This window comes from Heptranchias perlo, chromosome 39 (assembly GCF_035084215.1).
Source record: "Heptranchias perlo isolate sHepPer1 chromosome 39, sHepPer1.hap1, whole genome shotgun sequence".
NCBI classification, from domain to species: domain Eukaryota; kingdom Metazoa; phylum Chordata; class Chondrichthyes; order Hexanchiformes; family Hexanchidae; genus Heptranchias; species Heptranchias perlo.
This window is the reverse complement of record NC_090363.1, coordinates 2,540,899-2,557,449: the sequence shown is the minus strand read 5'-3', so window position 1 is coordinate 2,557,449 and position 16,551 is coordinate 2,540,899. Positions and strand designations below refer to the sequence as shown.

Genomic DNA, 16,551 nt, shown 5'->3' with positions numbered 1-16,551 from the left:
GTCACGGCACTGTGAAGACCTCACCATTTTCTTCTGCTCGCCTCTCATCCACTTCAGTCCCCTCCACATGACTCACTGCCACACACTGTGCATCCTCCTCCGATACGGGAGGGTAACATGGTCTCGCCCACCAATATCTCTGCCACGACTGCAGCCGACATTTTGCTCTGATTATTGAGCCTGACGCTCAGCACAGCGGTGAGGTCCTGAGGAGAATTCCATCATTTCCAACACTGCCCACAAGCACAGATTGCTTCCCACTAGACCATACGGTTGTAACACAGGCTTTCCCAATGGTTCGAGCTGTAACGGTATTCACATTCCCTCCCTCTAACACACTTTTATTGTCTTAAGTTTTCCCCAGCCTTCAAGGACAACTTTGGAACTTCCCATCAAACAAATACAGCAAAAAGGGCCAGAGGGGAGATGAGGAGAATTTTATTTACGCAGCGTGTTGTTATGATCTGGAATGCGCTGCCTGAAAGGGCAGATTCAATAGTAACTTTCATAAGGCAATTGAATATATACATGAAAAGGAAAAATTTGCAGGGCTATGGGGAGTGGGACTAATTGGATAGCTCTTTCAAAATGCCAGCACAGGCACAATGGGCCGAATGGCCTCCTTTTGTGCTGTATCATTCTATGAATGTATCTTATTACAAATATCAAATTGAGTAACCCAAGTGAAGGTCTTAGTGCAGGAGGAGAGGAGGTGATATAAATCAGTAAGGCAATAGGCGACATCACGTTAGGGTTTTAAAAGCCTGTAGGAGGGAGGTTAGGAGCTCCTGCATATTGAGGTTAAGCGAGGAGGCGTTCAAAGTCAGAGGCAGCTTCACTGCAGTTAAAGCAGGAGTAACAGCACCATCTGCTGGCACATTAAAGAAACAGAACTAGACTTGGGTGACTGGAACTGCTCCGACACAACACCAATCTGCATTTATATAGCGCCTTTAACGTAGTAAAACATCCTAAGTCGCTTCACAGGAGCAACTGTCAAACAAAATTTGACACCGAGCCACATAAGGAGATGTTGGGACGGGTGACCAAAAGCTAGGTTTTAAGGATCGTCTTAAAAAGGAGGGGAGGTGGAATCTAGATGTGCACAAAAATAGAATCCATGCCAGCTTAGTATTTTAGGGGGAAAAGCTGACTTATGAAGCTGTAAATAAATGCGAATTGAAAAGCAATTTGACTTCTTTTGTAAACACGCAAACCTCACCTCAGATATTATGCTTTCTAGTTTCTTTTTCAGCAGCGAGTTCTCCCGTTTGAGTTTCTCGTTCTCATTGAGTGCCTCCCGCAGTTTGCTCTCCAGGCCCTGCAGGTATTCCTTCTTCTTCTTGCGGGACTGACAGGCTGACTCGCGGTTCTTTATCATTCGCTGCTGTCGCTTTAGCAGTTTTATCTAAGGAGGTGGAATTTGCACATTGATTGGCGGCAAACAGAGGTGTATATTTTTATAAGATGGTTGCGCTACTCTGATACAATTCGAGAATCCATATCTTGAGAGAAAGGCTGATTGAGGTTCGGGCTCACATCGCTTCTGGCTCAAGAAGCCGACAGATTTGGGAAATAGCTACAAACTGCGACCAGCTTCTTGCATTTCACGACCTCAGGACATCCCAAAGTGCTTTACAGTCAGTGAAGTATTTTTGAAGCGTAGGCACTGTTGTAATGTAGGGAAAACGCGGCAGCCAATTTGTGCACAACAAGCTCCCACACACAGCAATGTGATAATGACAAGATAATCTTTTTTAAAAAAGTGACGCTGGTTGAGAGATAAATATTGGCCAGGGCACGGGGGGGGAGAACACCCATGCTCTTCTTCGAATGGTGCCATGGGATCTTTCATGTGCACCCGAGGGGGCAGACGGGGCCTGGGTTTAACATCTCATCCAAAAGATGACAGCTCCGACAGTACAGCGCTCCCTCAATTATAATTGCACAGCATTGTATGCTGTTGCACAGTGAAGAGACAATATACATTAGCCCCTCATGCAAAAGAGGTAGAGATGGACACTAAGCAGGAAGTGAAGACTAGGGGAGGGCGATCCCAAAGACATGGCTGAACGGGAAGTTTTAGAAGGCTAGGAGAGAGGTAGCCATGGAAGAAACTTAAGAGGGCAGGAAGAACAGGCCGTGGAGGGATCGATGACAGGCAACAAACCAAATCAGAGGTATGAATGGGTAGATTTCCCAAAAAAGGCAGGGCAAGGGTGCTAAAGGATTGGGGGTGGTCAGTGGGGTTGGTGACGGGGCTTGATCTTTCTGCAGGGCAGCACTTGGGTGATAGAGCTCTGGATTGGCTAAAGATTGCGAGAGTGTGAGGTTATTTGATTAATCCATCCTTGACATGATGAAGAGGCAAGGTTAGGGGGTGTAATGTTCTGGGGGCGGAAGAAAGTAGTCTTAGGAATGGGCCAGATGTGGAGTAGAAAGCCCAGCTCAGGCCTGGAGAAATGGCATGGGCTCAGCCTGAACAGGCAGCCTGGGAGGGGAGTATCGCTGCATTACAAGGTGATTGTAAACAATTTTACAACACCAAGTTATAGTCCAGCAATTTTATTTTAAATTCACAAGCTTTCGGAGATTTTCTCCTTCCTCAGGCAAATGTTTCAAGAGCTCCTTGAAGCCTACGCATTTATACATATTGAACAATACATGGTGTTTACAGACTGCCCCTGCAACTGCCCGTTGCCAAGGCAATCACCGTGTTCAGACAGAGAGGTGTCACCTGCAGAACCCCCGAATACACATTCAACAAAAAAACAAACAGGGAAAAAAAACAGAGAGAGGCAGAAACATCCGGAAGGCAGAGAGAGCCAGCAAATGACCCATTATATTAAAATAATATTTTTAATATAATGTTTTTAATATAATGGGTCATTTGCTGGCTCTCTCTGCCTTCCGGATGTTTCTGCCTCTCTCTGTGTTTTTTTTTTCTCTGTTTTTTTTCCCTGTTTGTTTTTTTGTTGAATGTGTATTCGGGGGTTCTGCAGGTGACACCTCTCTGTCTGAACACGGTGATTGCCTTGGCAACGGGCAGTTGCAGGGGCAGTCTGTAAACACCATGTATTGTTCAATATGTATAAATGCGTAGGCTTCAAGGAGCTCTTGAAACATTTGCCTGAGGAAGGAGAAAATCTCCGAAAGCTTGTGAATTTAAAATAAAATTGCTGGACTATAACTTGGTGTTGTAAAATTGTTTACAATTGTCAACCCCAGTCCATCACCGGCATCTCCACATCATTACAAGGTGATGGGAGAGCTGAACACACTGTTTTGGAGAGGTTGAGCTGTACGAATCCAGGAGTTGGATGGACAATGGACATATATTTAAATTTGTTGAAGTTATGATTCTGTAAACTTTTGAATACTCTGAATTTCCTGAACAGCGTTCCTACTCTGTTCTGATATTAAGTTTACCCTATTTAAAGCTGCAAATGTTGATAAGTCCATTCTCCACCTGCTTCTGTACTCACGTCAATCTCTGAAGAGTTGGCTCCTATCTGCGCCGGTGCTGGCACAATTGGTTTGGTGGCAGACTTGTTGATGGTGATCCCGTTGCAGATGCCATTGGGTGGCTTTGAGCTGGAAGTGACCCCATTAATCGCCCCATTTGCTGTTGGTACCTTGATTAGTCCCTGCACAGGAATTCTCACCAGGTCTGACTGGGACAGGACCACTGACTGCCTCGACACTGGGGAGGAAGACGACATTTAATACAAGTGTTCTCACAAAAACAGATTCCAGTTACCATCGCTTTCAGTCCGTTATGGGCCTGGGCCATTCTCCTTAAAGTGACCGGCACCAATTAGTTTTCATCGTTTCATGTACAGAGTGGATTACTTCCCCTCGCAGAATAAAGCAGCAGGCAATCACACTCACATGCTGCTGGTTACAAATCGGAAATAAGTTACAGCATAAAAACAGGCCATTCGGCCCAACTGGTCCATGCCGGTGTTTATGCTCCACGTGAGCCTCCTCCCACCCCTCTTCATCTCACCCTATCAGCATATCTTTCTGTTCCTTTCTCCCTCGTGTTTATCTAGCTTCCCCTGAAATGCATCTATGCCAATCGCCTCAAGTTCACTGGTAAAGATTCACTATTCCTTTATAGTTGGGTGTGTAAGTATCTCCCATCACAGCCAGCAATACATTGTTTTAAACAGCAGACCTGCATTAAAACAGGAAGCTGGGATGTTTTACGGGTCATGCCATGTTACTAAAGGGTAAGTGAGTCAGGTCCGATTCATTTGGTTTACTATAAAACATCAAATTCCTTTTACACATCTTATCGCACTGATTAAATGTTTACAGCGCACACATGGTTGTGCAGCACTATACTTGGATTATAGTGTGACTACTGAAAGGGCGGCTTTACTGGGACACACACACACACACACACACACACACACACACACACACAACTTTTATAGCTGTAAAGAAAAAATTAAAGGGTAACTATCAGCTGAGTTCAACTGCATTTAAAATCAGCCTGGTTAAATACCCCACATCGATGTTAAAGCTCTAGCCAGAGTATGAATATTGTTTTAATCGAGATGCTGTGTGTGTGTCTGGGCTCCAGTTTGATTTAGAGCATCGTTACATACTAACTGGATCAGCCCAGCACTACAATGTAAGTATTTTGTGTAGCTATATAATTGCAAGTATTTAGCAGCTCCCATTTTCCATCACTGTGGAGGGTGGGAATGACAGATACACATCATAAATAGTTCACACAATGTTCACTTGCACCATCCTGTGGCAGAGTGTAAATAGTGCATAACCCCCATGGTTTTAGGTTTGTTAGAATTGGAAGGGGGGGTGGGGAGTGAAGAGGGAAGGAGGCAATTTACCACTTTTCACAGATCTCACTTCCAATGAATCGCTTATTGATAGGGAAAGAAAAAGTAACCCGGTTACTCGTGTCACTCAATTCGACATAAAATATTTTTTTCGTTTCAATGGTAATTTCCATCAATAAATCCAACTGCTTTCAGTGGCCTGACCTTGGATGAGCCTGTTTCCATGACACCGCTGCTGACTTCTAGAGTAAGCTTTGGGCAAGAGGTGAGACAGGATCCAGATAGCCGGACCTCAAATGCCAAGGAATTTCGGAGAACCATTTGACATCACCCCACAATAGGAAGGATGTCAAGGCCTTAGAGAGGGTGTAGAGGAGATCAACTAAAATGGTACCAGGGATGAGGGGACTTTACTTATGTAGAGAGACTAGGGTTGTTCTCCTGAGAGCAGAGAAGATTAAGGGGAAATTTGATAGAGGTGATCAAAGTTAGGAAGGGTTTTGAAAAGAGTAAATAGGGAGAAACTGTTTCCACTGGCAGGAGGGTCGGTAACCAGGGGACACAGATTTAAGATAACTGGCAAAAGACGGGAGCTAGAACAATTTTTTTTTTAAAACATAGCAAGTTATTATGATCTGGAATGCACTACCTGAAAGGGCGGTGGAAGCAGATTCAATCGTAACTTTCAAAAGGAATTGGATAAATACTTGAAAAGGAAACATGTTGCAGGGCTATGGGGAAAAAAAGAGTGGGACAAATTGAATAGCTCTTTCAAAGAGCTGACACAGGCCTGATGGGCCGAATGGCTTTCTTCTGTGCTGTATGATTCTATAACCGATCGGTAGGAAGAGAAAGCAGCCCTCGGGTTGGTGCGAGATTTGCAATCCCGGCTTCTACTTGCTGAGCATGAAACTTTACAGTTAGTGAAAGGGGTCCGTCTGCTCACCCCCACTCTCCAAAAAGCCCCTGGAAAGAGGAAGTCCAAAAAATTAAAGCGCTTTGAATAAAAAAGACAGCAGACGCGTACCTGGAACGGTTTGCTTTAACGGCAGAGTCTGCGGCTGGGACACGGGCAAGCTGGTTTGCACCGATTGAAGAATTATGGTCTTTGTCGGGCTGGTGCTCTGAGCGACAAGCAACGTAGTCATGACAACCGGTTTGGGCTGGATGGTCTGCTTGCTACACAAGATGCTGTTGGCCTTAATATTTGTGGTGGCTTGTACTGGAGTAAGGGAGTGGGAGAAACAATGTTAAACTACAGCAGGACAAATAGTCCAATGTTACATAAAATACACAACACACTTCTGCCACTGTCTGATTTCAGTACCAGGAATAGAATTGCAATGAGTAATATCAAATTATCCAATGGAGACAGAAACTGGACAGGGTAACATGGGCCTCAAATCTTAAAACATGACTGTACCTTTTGTAATTCATAAAACGCAACTGGGTAAATTTTAGAATGATGAAAACGGCTAAAGAAGTGGTATTCCTTAATTAACAAATTCATCAGCTAAATCAGAATAAAGTAAACTTACAAAAGAAAATCTAAGAACTGGGTGATGCAGTGGCCTTTTACCTCTAGGACCTGGTTCAAATCCAGGCCAGAATGACTGAGTGGAAGTCTCCTGTATCTGAAGGGCCGTGGGTGAAGTCAGCTTGGTCTGTCTCAATCACAGTTTGTATATCGGCCAAAGCGTAAAATGGCCCCTAATTCAGCACCAATTGGATCATTCTGAGACCCTACATGGGCTGTTGCAGGCATTCTTCTGAAGCAGGGGCTGAGGCACACTGTTGAGGGACAGTTGAAGGAGCTTTACACTCTGCATCTGTGCTGCACTCTCTGTACTTACTGAGTTCAGTTCCCTGGCACTAACATTCATTCCTCTGGTATAAATTTAAAGTGGTGTAGCACTTTCTCCTCCCCTTAGTAACGAGGGTTACTATTTAGATTCTAGCAGGCAAAACAGTCAGTGTGACCTAGCTCTCAGGACAGCACATGGTAAAGCAGCAGACAACTGGTTCACAACTGCACTGTTTAGTTCACCTAACCCGGAGAGTGAAACTCGACCAAGCGTCAGTCAACAACATTTTAAGAACAGTTTAATTTCCACTTTAAAAGAATGCCATTACTTTCTGGTCCTTGTTTCACTGGCGAGGTCCCATTTTCTGTTTTTACGACATTGAGCTGGACGGCATTCAGAGGCGGGTTGAGAACATCCCCAAATGTACACGGTGGTGTCGGAGGGTCCTCGGTTTTCACAGCTGGAAGAGTTGTCTCTGTGTTTAGGGTCTGATGAGTCTTCACGTTGAAAAAGTTAAGCACATGTTACTTTACTCAACTTGTACAATTTTACAAAATGGGTTTTGCTCCCCATTATTTTCAAAGCTTTTCCCCCACCCCCTTTTCTCCTTTAGGTTTTCTTGGATGACATATTAATGTAAAGATGGGCACTTGTTCCCTGGCCTCCACCAAAGGCAAAGCCCATAGGTGCGAGACTTTCAGGGCTGCATATAGTGACACCACTATTCCCACCCAGAATGGAGACACTTGGGTAATTCGCCCGTCAATCACGCCTGGAGACCGCACTGCTGTAAGTAACTGGGACTGATTTTACACACATAATTCGTATCCTCCACTCACTGCATCTTGCTGGAGAAATCACCCTGCTTTTATCGGGAGACTTTGCTGCAGTTTTGGTCATGAGTTCTGTTCGCTGTAGATCATGGAGACTCTTTTTAAATAGACTCTCTGGACTGTGTGCTGTAGCCTGCTGTTTAAATAGACTCTGTTTGCTGAGTAAGCAGACTGTTTGCCATCAGTCCTGCCATAAATCCTGACCACCTCCAACTCACTGGCTGACACAGCGGAGTCACTAGACACTTTAGATTTTCAGTCATGATCTAGATACCCGTTTTGTGCCTATAGAGGACCACTAAGTGGCATTAACAGCTGTTTCTCTCTCTCTTCAGCCCAACTGGCTGGGAGGTTTGCGCTATTTCCTCTTGCTTTGTGTGACTGGACAGCGAGAGAAAAGCAAGGAAGGGCTCGAAGGCAGGGTTACCTTAACATTCAAAGCAGCAGTGAAAGCTCGCAACAGGCTGCATGATTTAAATAGAAGGCTTTCTCTACCACTGTGAATCCTGAGTAAGGACACTCTCCGTGTGTTCTACTTCTTGCCCAATTTTCCAAGGGACGGGCCAGTGATTACCATCAGTCCGTGCACATGGCGGATCGTGGTCCTCAAGCGGGAGATCGATCGAGTGAGCCTCCTGCTGAATACAGGAGAACTCAGAATTATACAGCAGAGGAGGTCATTCGGCCCATCGCACCTGTGCCGGCTCTTAGAAAGAGCTGTCCAGTTAGTCCCACTCACCATGCAAATGTTTTTCCTTTTGAAGTATAGATCCAATTCCCATTTGGGAAGGCAAGGCTCAGTCACAGATGTTCTCTGATTGAACGTCCGGAGCGGTTTTCTTTGTTTGAAAGAGAAGAGAAATGGCTGCCCATCAGCAGAGGTGCCACGAGGGCCTCGGACTGAGCTTTTGCAGGGCATCATTCACACATAGGGGCTCCAGAAACAAAAACGCAAGACGGGCAGAAAGTAGTTTCAACAAATGCTTACTCAACACAGTTTTGCACTATCTCAATTGCAAGTGAAATGTGAACATGACCATCAATTCAAGATGGCAGTCAACTAGATGGGTTACAAGCAAAGGATATACTGCTTACCTGTGGTATAAGGGGAATGTCACAAGATGAGGAATCTGAACAGCGTGAAGATGCAGGTGAAAGCGGTTCCGATTTCACTCGCAGATCTATTGAAGGTACAGTTAAGTCTTAATTAACATTTAATGGCTTGGGTAATAAAAGCAACGCTCCTGTTACAGCAAGGTGAACCCATCCTAGTCCTGCTAGCAAAGCCCTCACCTCGTCGTCACTGGTGCAAGCAATCTCAGTTCAGACGATGTCGAAAGGCAAGAGGTACAGGATAAGGAGCTTTCCTGGCAGGTGTGGGCAGGCATCTACAATTAAGCTGCCTACTACAGCCACTTAACTCTGCAAACACAGACCTCCAATGCGTGTGACTGCACACACACGGCTCCAATTACCAGCCTCTGACTGCCGGTGCATCGTCCTAACATTGGTAGTAAGCTGCCATAGTTCTTTTTAAACTTCAAGCCTTAGTTTTAAAACACTTTGCTGGGCACCATTTGAAGTTGGCTAATGCACAACAGAAGTGGGGGGAAAAACTCTCTCCTCCTTTAAGATGCTCCTTAAACCTACCTCTCCGACCAAACTTTTGGTAACCTATTCTAGTGTCTCCTCATTTGGCTCGGTGCCAATTTTTTTTTATCTGATTACTCTCTTGTGAAGTGCCTTAGGACGTTTTACTACATTAAAAGGTGCTATATCAATGCAAGTTGTTTTTCAAGTGGTATCATTAGCACCAACTAGCAGCCATATACTGCACCGCACTATCAGAGATTCAAGCATTGGACATGAATGATTGATCAGAATTGTGACTGCACCATGAATTGCATTTGGAAGACAGGGGAACTGGTTATGACTGAACGATTGGAGTTCTTATAAATGCACCAAAGAGCGTTTGGGAAAATTGGAAACGTCAAGTTGCAATTACTTTTACCAACTGAACAGGCAAAGCCTGTCCCGAAGCAGTTCACAGGCAATTAATTATTTTTGTAGAGCGGTCAGTTGCGCAGGCAAATTCAGCAGCTGATTTGCACTCAGTCTGGTGCCATAAACTGCAAATGAACGTCCAGATAATCTGCTTTTGGTGGTGCTGACTGAGGGGAAAATGTTCCCCGGGATACCAGTTTCCACTGGCAGAAGGGTCAGTAACCAGAGGACACAGATTTAAAGTAATTGGCAAAAGAACCGGGGTGGGGGGGAAAAGAGAGGAGGAGAAATTTTTTACACAGCGAGTTATGATGATCCGGAATGCACAGCTTGGAAGGTCGGTGGAAGCAGACTCGATATTAACTTTCAAAAGGCAATTGGATGAACACTTGGTGGAAAAAATTGCCAGGGCTATGGGGAAGGAGCAGAGGAATGGAGCTAATTGGATAGCTCTTTCAAAAAGCCGGCACAGGCACGATGGGCCGAATGGCCTCCTTCTGTGCTGTAAATGAGTATTAAATCACTTGGTCTTCTTCGAATAATGCCACGGGATATCTTGTTTCCCAAGGTCAAACATCACACCTTAGTCCCTCGGAACGTGAGGCTAGATTGTGTGCTCGAGATTTGGAGCTTGAACCCACAGCTTTCTGACGTAGAGGAGAGACTGATGAGCCAAACTGACGCTTTCAATTTACTTGACAGGACTTCAAACCAGGAGGATCGGTGAAAGGAGGAGGAGTCCCAATGCTAGTTATATATTGATGGAATAATAAACAAAATCTTTTTAATATTCCCCCAACAACCCCCACCTCAAGATGAAGTATTTCATGTGGTGGCCCTCCACCAGCCTTGAAAATACTGAACCCACCACGCTAACGTTGAAAGCTTGGCCGCTTGGGCCAGGAGCTAGGACCTTCAAAGAGTGGCGTAGCTCGACAGTAGCTTTCAATTTCCTTTCCCTTGAGGTCACACAAAGCACCTCGTCTCTGGTCCAGTCTTTTCTAACTGCGAGGGGAGTAATTATTTTGCTCCTCTGCCTGGCAATCAGAGAACGATACAGCACAGAAGGCGGCCATTCGGCCCATCGTACCTGCGCCGGCTCGCTGAGCTACCAATTAATCCCACACCCTTGCTCTTTCCCCTTTGCCCTGCAAATCTTTCCTTTTCAAATGTGAGCCGTTGGATATATACATTTCCTACAAGGAGGTGCTGATTACCCCAATGCCCCAACCCAGCCACAAGCTATTACCTGAAATGATGTCTCCATTGATCGGATTCCAAGGAGAGTCTGGTGGTCCCATTTCGATATTCAAATCTAAATCGGTGTCAAACTGAAAAGTACAAATAAAAAAGGATGGTCAACTCCACAACGGTCTGAAGATACTGCGTGCCATTAAAGAATATGCATTTATATATGGCTCTTCATGTCAAGACCCAAAGTTCTTCAGAGCCAACGAATTATATTTGAAGTAGTCATTGTTGTGTAGGCAAGCATGGCAGACAATGTGCGCATTGCAAGATCCCACAAATAGCAATGTGGTAAATGCTCAGTTAATCGGATTTTGGAAGTGTTAGTTGAGGGGTAAATGCTGGCCAAGCCACCAGGAGAACTCTGTTTCTGCTCTTCAAATAGTGCCACAAGGTCTTCTATGTCCGCCTGAACAGGCAGACTTGGTTTAATATCTCGCCCGAAAGTCAGCACCTCAGACAGTGCAGCACTCCCTCGGTACTGCACTGAAGTGTCAGCCTAGGTTATGTACTTCAGTACCTGGAGTAGGCTTGAAGTCAGTGGCCTTCTGACACAGATATGAGTGCTAACGCTGACAAAAGTTGGTTCATTTACTATTGAATTGATGGATTTTGAGTGTCATTAAATGCTTAGTTTCATTTGAGTCAGGATAAAAAGGATCAACACTTTCAAAATGGACCAACGCCAAATTTACAAACAAATTCCTCAGAAGTTCATTCTTACAACATACAATTCTCAAAAATCAGAAGTACAATTGAGGGAAGGCATTTGGCCCATCTACCTCATTGAAAACTACAATTCCCACTTCACAAAATCCAACAACCTGTGGAATAATTCCAGAGCATTTACCTCCGCTCCCTCACTTAGACGATCAATCCAGGCATTAATCACACATTGCACGAAGAAGTACTTCCTGACATTAGTACTGAACTTTCCTTTACCAGTTTGAACCACACCAGCAATCGTGACTTAACTTGAACTACTGCTCAATATTAACCTTCACTATTCCACTTAATAGGTTATATATTAGAAGAGAGAAGGCTGAGGGGTCACCTGATAGATTTCTTTAAAATTATGAAGGGGTTCGATAGGGTAGACGTAGAGAAGATGTTTCCACACTTGGGGGAGACCAAAACTGCGGGCCATAAATATAAGATGGTCACTAATAAATCCAATAGGGAATTCAGGAGAAACTTCTTTACCCAGAGAGTGGTTAGAATGTGGAACTTGCTACCACAGGGAGTAGTTGAGGCAACTAGCAAAGATGCACTTAAGGGGAAGCTAGATAAACATGAGGGAAAAAGGAACAGAAGGATATGCTGATAGGGTGAGATGAAGTAGGGAGGGAGGAAGCTCGTGTGGAGCATAAACACCGGCATAGATTTGTTGGGTCAAATGGCCTGTTTGTGCTGTAAATTCTATGTAATTCTATTTAATACATCTGTTAGGGCCACTCTCATGCAACTCCCTTCAGGAAGAGTCCAAGTTTTTCCTAACCTTTCCTCTGACACAGGGATCAGCCTACTGTCCCTCCTCTGCAGCACTTTCAGGGTTTTAATGATTCCTTTGTGCACTGAGATTCTGATTTAGGTTACTTGTATAGATCAGAAGTAGCATAGGCCCCAGTACCAATCCCTCAGGCACTCCCCACTCATCAACCAGTCCGTCATCACTCCCCTAACCAGTAGCCACTGCGTTGCCCCCACCTTGCACCAAATTCCTTCTCCACTTCCAAAGTTTCTCTGCAGCACCTTGAGCTCAGACATTTCCCTCGGATAACCTTCCAAAGGTTCCACGAGGGCTCAAATCCAGCACTGCGCAAGTAAAGCAGATACGACGCTGCACTATAGTACCACAAAAGGGGGAAAAAAAGCATAGTATTTCTGAATTCTAACTTTAGTACCTCTGTGCCATTTTCAAAGCAGCGAAAGAGATCGGTGGAATCATCCATCTCCTCCATCGTATCACAGTCATAGAGGCAGGCATCTGCAAAAAAAAAAGCAAGAGATTTATACGGTGAACGTTTTCATAGTGCAGATAAAAGATTTTTAAATCCTCATCCCGTGTACAGCACTCTTTATGGCTGCTCCCCACCTTATCTTTGCAACCTGCGCTGGCCCTATGTTCCAGCTTGCTTTTTCCTCCGCTGCTGTCCATCCACTGCACAATCATCGAATCATACAGCACAGTAGGCCATTCAGCCCATCGTATCTGAGCCAGCTCTTTGAAAGAGCTATCCAATTAGTCCTACTCTCCCTGCTCTACCCCTGTGGCACCTGCAAATTTTTCCCCCTTCAAGTATTCATCCAATTCTCCTTTGAAAGTTATTATTGAATCTGCTTCCACCGCCCTTTCAGGCAGCGCATTCCAGATCATAACTCGCTGCGTAAAAAAAAACTCTCATCTCCCCTCTGGTTCTTTTGCCAATTATCTTAGATCCGTGTCCTCTGATTACCAACCCTCCTGCCACTGGAAACATTTTCTCCCTATCTGCTCTATCAAAACCCCTCATGACAAAAGCATTCACGCTGGAACTCTCTTCCTAAAGCCTCCCTCTTGCTAAGTCTTTCCCACCTTAAAAAGTCGTCTCAAAACCGATCTCTTGGCCCACATTTTCAATTACCTCCCAATTCATCTTCCAACTCCCACACCCTTCGGGACATTGCGCCATTTCAAATGTTCCATCCAAGTTAGAGAGAGATAGTAGGTACGTTTTTCACCTTTCAAGGTTGGAACTGTGCAGTGTCCTGAAGATTGTAAACAATTTTACAACACCAAGTTATAGTCCAGCAATTTTATTTTAAATTCACAAGCTTTCGGAGGCTTCCTCCTTCCTCAGGTGAACGTTGTTGGAAATTTCCACATCGTTCACCTGAGGAAGGAGGAAGCCTCCGAAAGCTTGTGAATTTAAAATAAAATTGCTGGACTATAACTTGGTGTTGTAAAATTGTTTACAATTGTCAACCCCAGTCCATCACCGGCATCTCCACATCGTGTCCTGAAGAGATTGGGCACCAAGGAGTCTATGCCCACTGTGCTGATCCATTTAGCACAAATCACGGTTACAAAACTTATTTGCTCACGTGGAATAAGAAAAGTAGAAAGTTGTGAGTAGTTCTGACAAATACAGGGCACAACTAAATAAAATGTGGTATCTTTGCTGCTGGTTTGTGTTTTACACCAGAACAATTGGCCCATTATCTCCAGACATGATGTGTGCAATGATGTTGTAGGCAGAATACCAAAATCTGATACGCCAAGCAGGTCACATTCACCTCCTTCACGACAGTAAGAAGTATTACAGCAGCTGGATCATTTAATTTTTTTTGTAGATAATGTGTTGGACTCAAATGTACCCGAACATCCACGCTGGATCTCGTCTAGACTGTCGCAGTAACTTATTCCAGTCAGTATGGGGCACTAGTGAGCTATGTAAATACTGTGATCAGTACACAAGCCGGTTTTCACTACAGTAAATATCGATTCTTGGTATTCAGTGAACAGGAACAATTGAATTTGCTGCAGATCCAATTATTTATACTGCACATGTTTGGAATAACGATCCAAACTAGGGATAATCTTAAATGCTGGTATACTGTTCATGATGGAGGAGATAAAACATTCTAGGCACCTAGTCCTGAACAGCGAACTTTAAAAGGCATAGTTGACCAGCTCCAATTCCTTTTAGCACCAAAATGACAACAACTTGCATCTATGTAGCACCTTTAACATAGTAAAACGTCCCAAGGTGCTTCAACTGAGTAACATAAGGACATATTAGGACAGCAAGACTTGGTGTTACTGCAATTTCAATTGCTCCTGTCGCTCAGATAACACCTTGATAACTTAGCACAGATTGGGGATTTAATCTAGGACCTCTCTGGTCAAGTGTGGCATAGTTACTCACTAGATGAACTCACAGCTATCAGGGGGCCCTACATGAGGTCTATCAAAATTTTTTTTTCCCTTGCTCATGCCCTAGTATATAAGGCCGGAACTGGTTCCATTTGATCCGATATACCGTCAGTCTGAAAGCTGACTAGTTAGCCCCAGGAGCACATGCCTACCAAGATGTCAGCCTGGGCTTAGTGGTAGCACTCTCGCCTCGGCATCAGACGGCTGAGGGTTCAAGCCCCACTCCGATGGCTCCAAAGTACTGAGGGAGCGCTGCACTGTCGGATAAGACATTACACTGAGCCCGTCTTCCCTCTCAGGTGGGCGAAAAAGATCCCAAGACACTATTTCAAAGAGCAAGGGAGTTCTCCCTGTGTCCTCGCCAATATTTATCCCTCAACACTTAAAACAATTATTTAAGACAAAGCATCTCATTTGGGTTCCCTACATTACAACAACGACTACACTTCAAAAGTACTTCATTGGCTGTAAAGCGCTTTGGGACGTCCTGAGGTTGTGAAAGGCGCTATATAAATAAAAATAGAAACTGTGGGAACTACATAGTCTGTTAACATCTGAAAAAAGAAGCCATTGTATGAATGTAACTGTCTTTGAAGGAACAGAGATCCACTTCAGAAGGTTTTTTTTTAAGTGGCAGCAACACCAACAGCAGCAAATGTAAAAACCTGCTGCTGGCCACCATGTTTTCTGGCTGGAGTTCACCCGAAGATGCAGACAAGCAATGCAACGACATCAAGCACTATCCACAGTTGCTGCTTCAGTGCCTCCAGGGATCTGCAATCTGTTCCAGATTGCAAATGGGGGTGGATTAAAAGGGGGCATTAGTATTTTGCCACTAAATGAGATGTTTGAAACTCAGCATTCAGTTCTACCACAGGCAAACCTTGCTGCTGTAAGGACTTGGCATTTCACTTGAGAACTTAACACTAAGTTAATTGGCTGACTGACAAAGCTGAAATTTAGAAGTACTTAAGCAAAACTACAACTTGCACTTATATAACGCCTTGAACGTAGTAAAACTTCCCAAGGTGCGTTATTAAACAAAATTTGACACCGAGCTACATAAGGAGATAATAGGACAGGTGACCAAAAGCTTGGTCAAAGAGATAGGTTTTAAGGAGCATCTTAAGGCAAATAATTTTCGTACCAGTAGGTGCATTATATAGTCAACTATCCCAACTGATATGGTCACCCAATTATTCACAGCGGTCCCTTTATCCATGAAAGCTAATCTCCATTACAGCGATATTTACACCACTGTTTTAGATTGAGCACTCTGCGTTTGAGTGTAGCAGTGAGCTCCTGAAGCCATTTAAAAAAGTTTCACATGGAACGTTGTAAGACCTCATAGTTTCTGCGGACCAAGTGATACAGTAGGTCGACGCTTCCAAGGAGAAAAGGTTCCGAGTCCGGTGGTAAATTCAGGTGAACTTTATTACGGTACGTCAGTCATGGTGGCAGTCATCAGCGAACGAACAAAAAGTTCAGTTCTTTCTTTGAATACAGTGTTCTCTATACAGTACACATACCATTGGCTTACCGACATCAGGTGATCTGAGTTGTCATGCTGTGATCGGTCCCCTGGGTTTTACAACAGCGAGTCATTCGCTGTCGCGTCCTGACTGGACGAAGGGCGGACTTTTGCCGAAGCAAGAGGGTCTGCACATACACAGCTTGACCGCTGACCGTGGTTTCTCCCACTGCTGCCCCCCTGGCGCCACACTGCGCAATAGCCTAACATCTAGCCGAGCAACAATTCCTTAGCTTTATTATTACCCATCTCCATCAGTCCCAGTGACAGCTAATAATTCTCTATCAAACGTCCAGAGGCTGCTCTTAAAAACGGAGGACCCCTTTTAAAAAGATACTTCCTGTAAACATTTTCTTGGGATTGTTAACTGCTCTCGGCTCAGTTCGATTCTGCTTTTCATCAT

At 44.4% G+C, this 16,551-nt stretch overlaps 1 protein-coding gene across 2 annotated transcripts in view; it reads right to left on the bottom strand.

The window, feature by feature from the left end:
- atf6b (activating transcription factor 6 beta) overlaps nucleotides 1-16,551 on the bottom strand; it is a 74,574-nt gene that overhangs the window by 38,188 nt on the left and 19,835 nt on the right. For both annotated transcript variants that reach the window (XM_067973859.1, XM_067973860.1), the window contains exons 2-8: nucleotides 12,606-12,688; nucleotides 10,703-10,784; nucleotides 8,545-8,630; nucleotides 6,945-7,113; nucleotides 5,839-6,033; nucleotides 3,486-3,703; nucleotides 1,223-1,408 (exon numbers count right to left, since the gene is read on the bottom strand). In XM_067973859.1, the coding sequence (XP_067829960.1) occupies nucleotides 1,223-1,408; nucleotides 3,486-3,703; nucleotides 5,839-6,033; nucleotides 6,945-7,113; nucleotides 8,545-8,630; nucleotides 10,703-10,784; nucleotides 12,606-12,688 (1,019 nt within the window). The remainder of the gene's footprint in view (nucleotides 1-1,222; nucleotides 1,409-3,485; nucleotides 3,704-5,838; nucleotides 6,034-6,944; nucleotides 7,114-8,544; nucleotides 8,631-10,702; nucleotides 10,785-12,605; nucleotides 12,689-16,551) is intronic.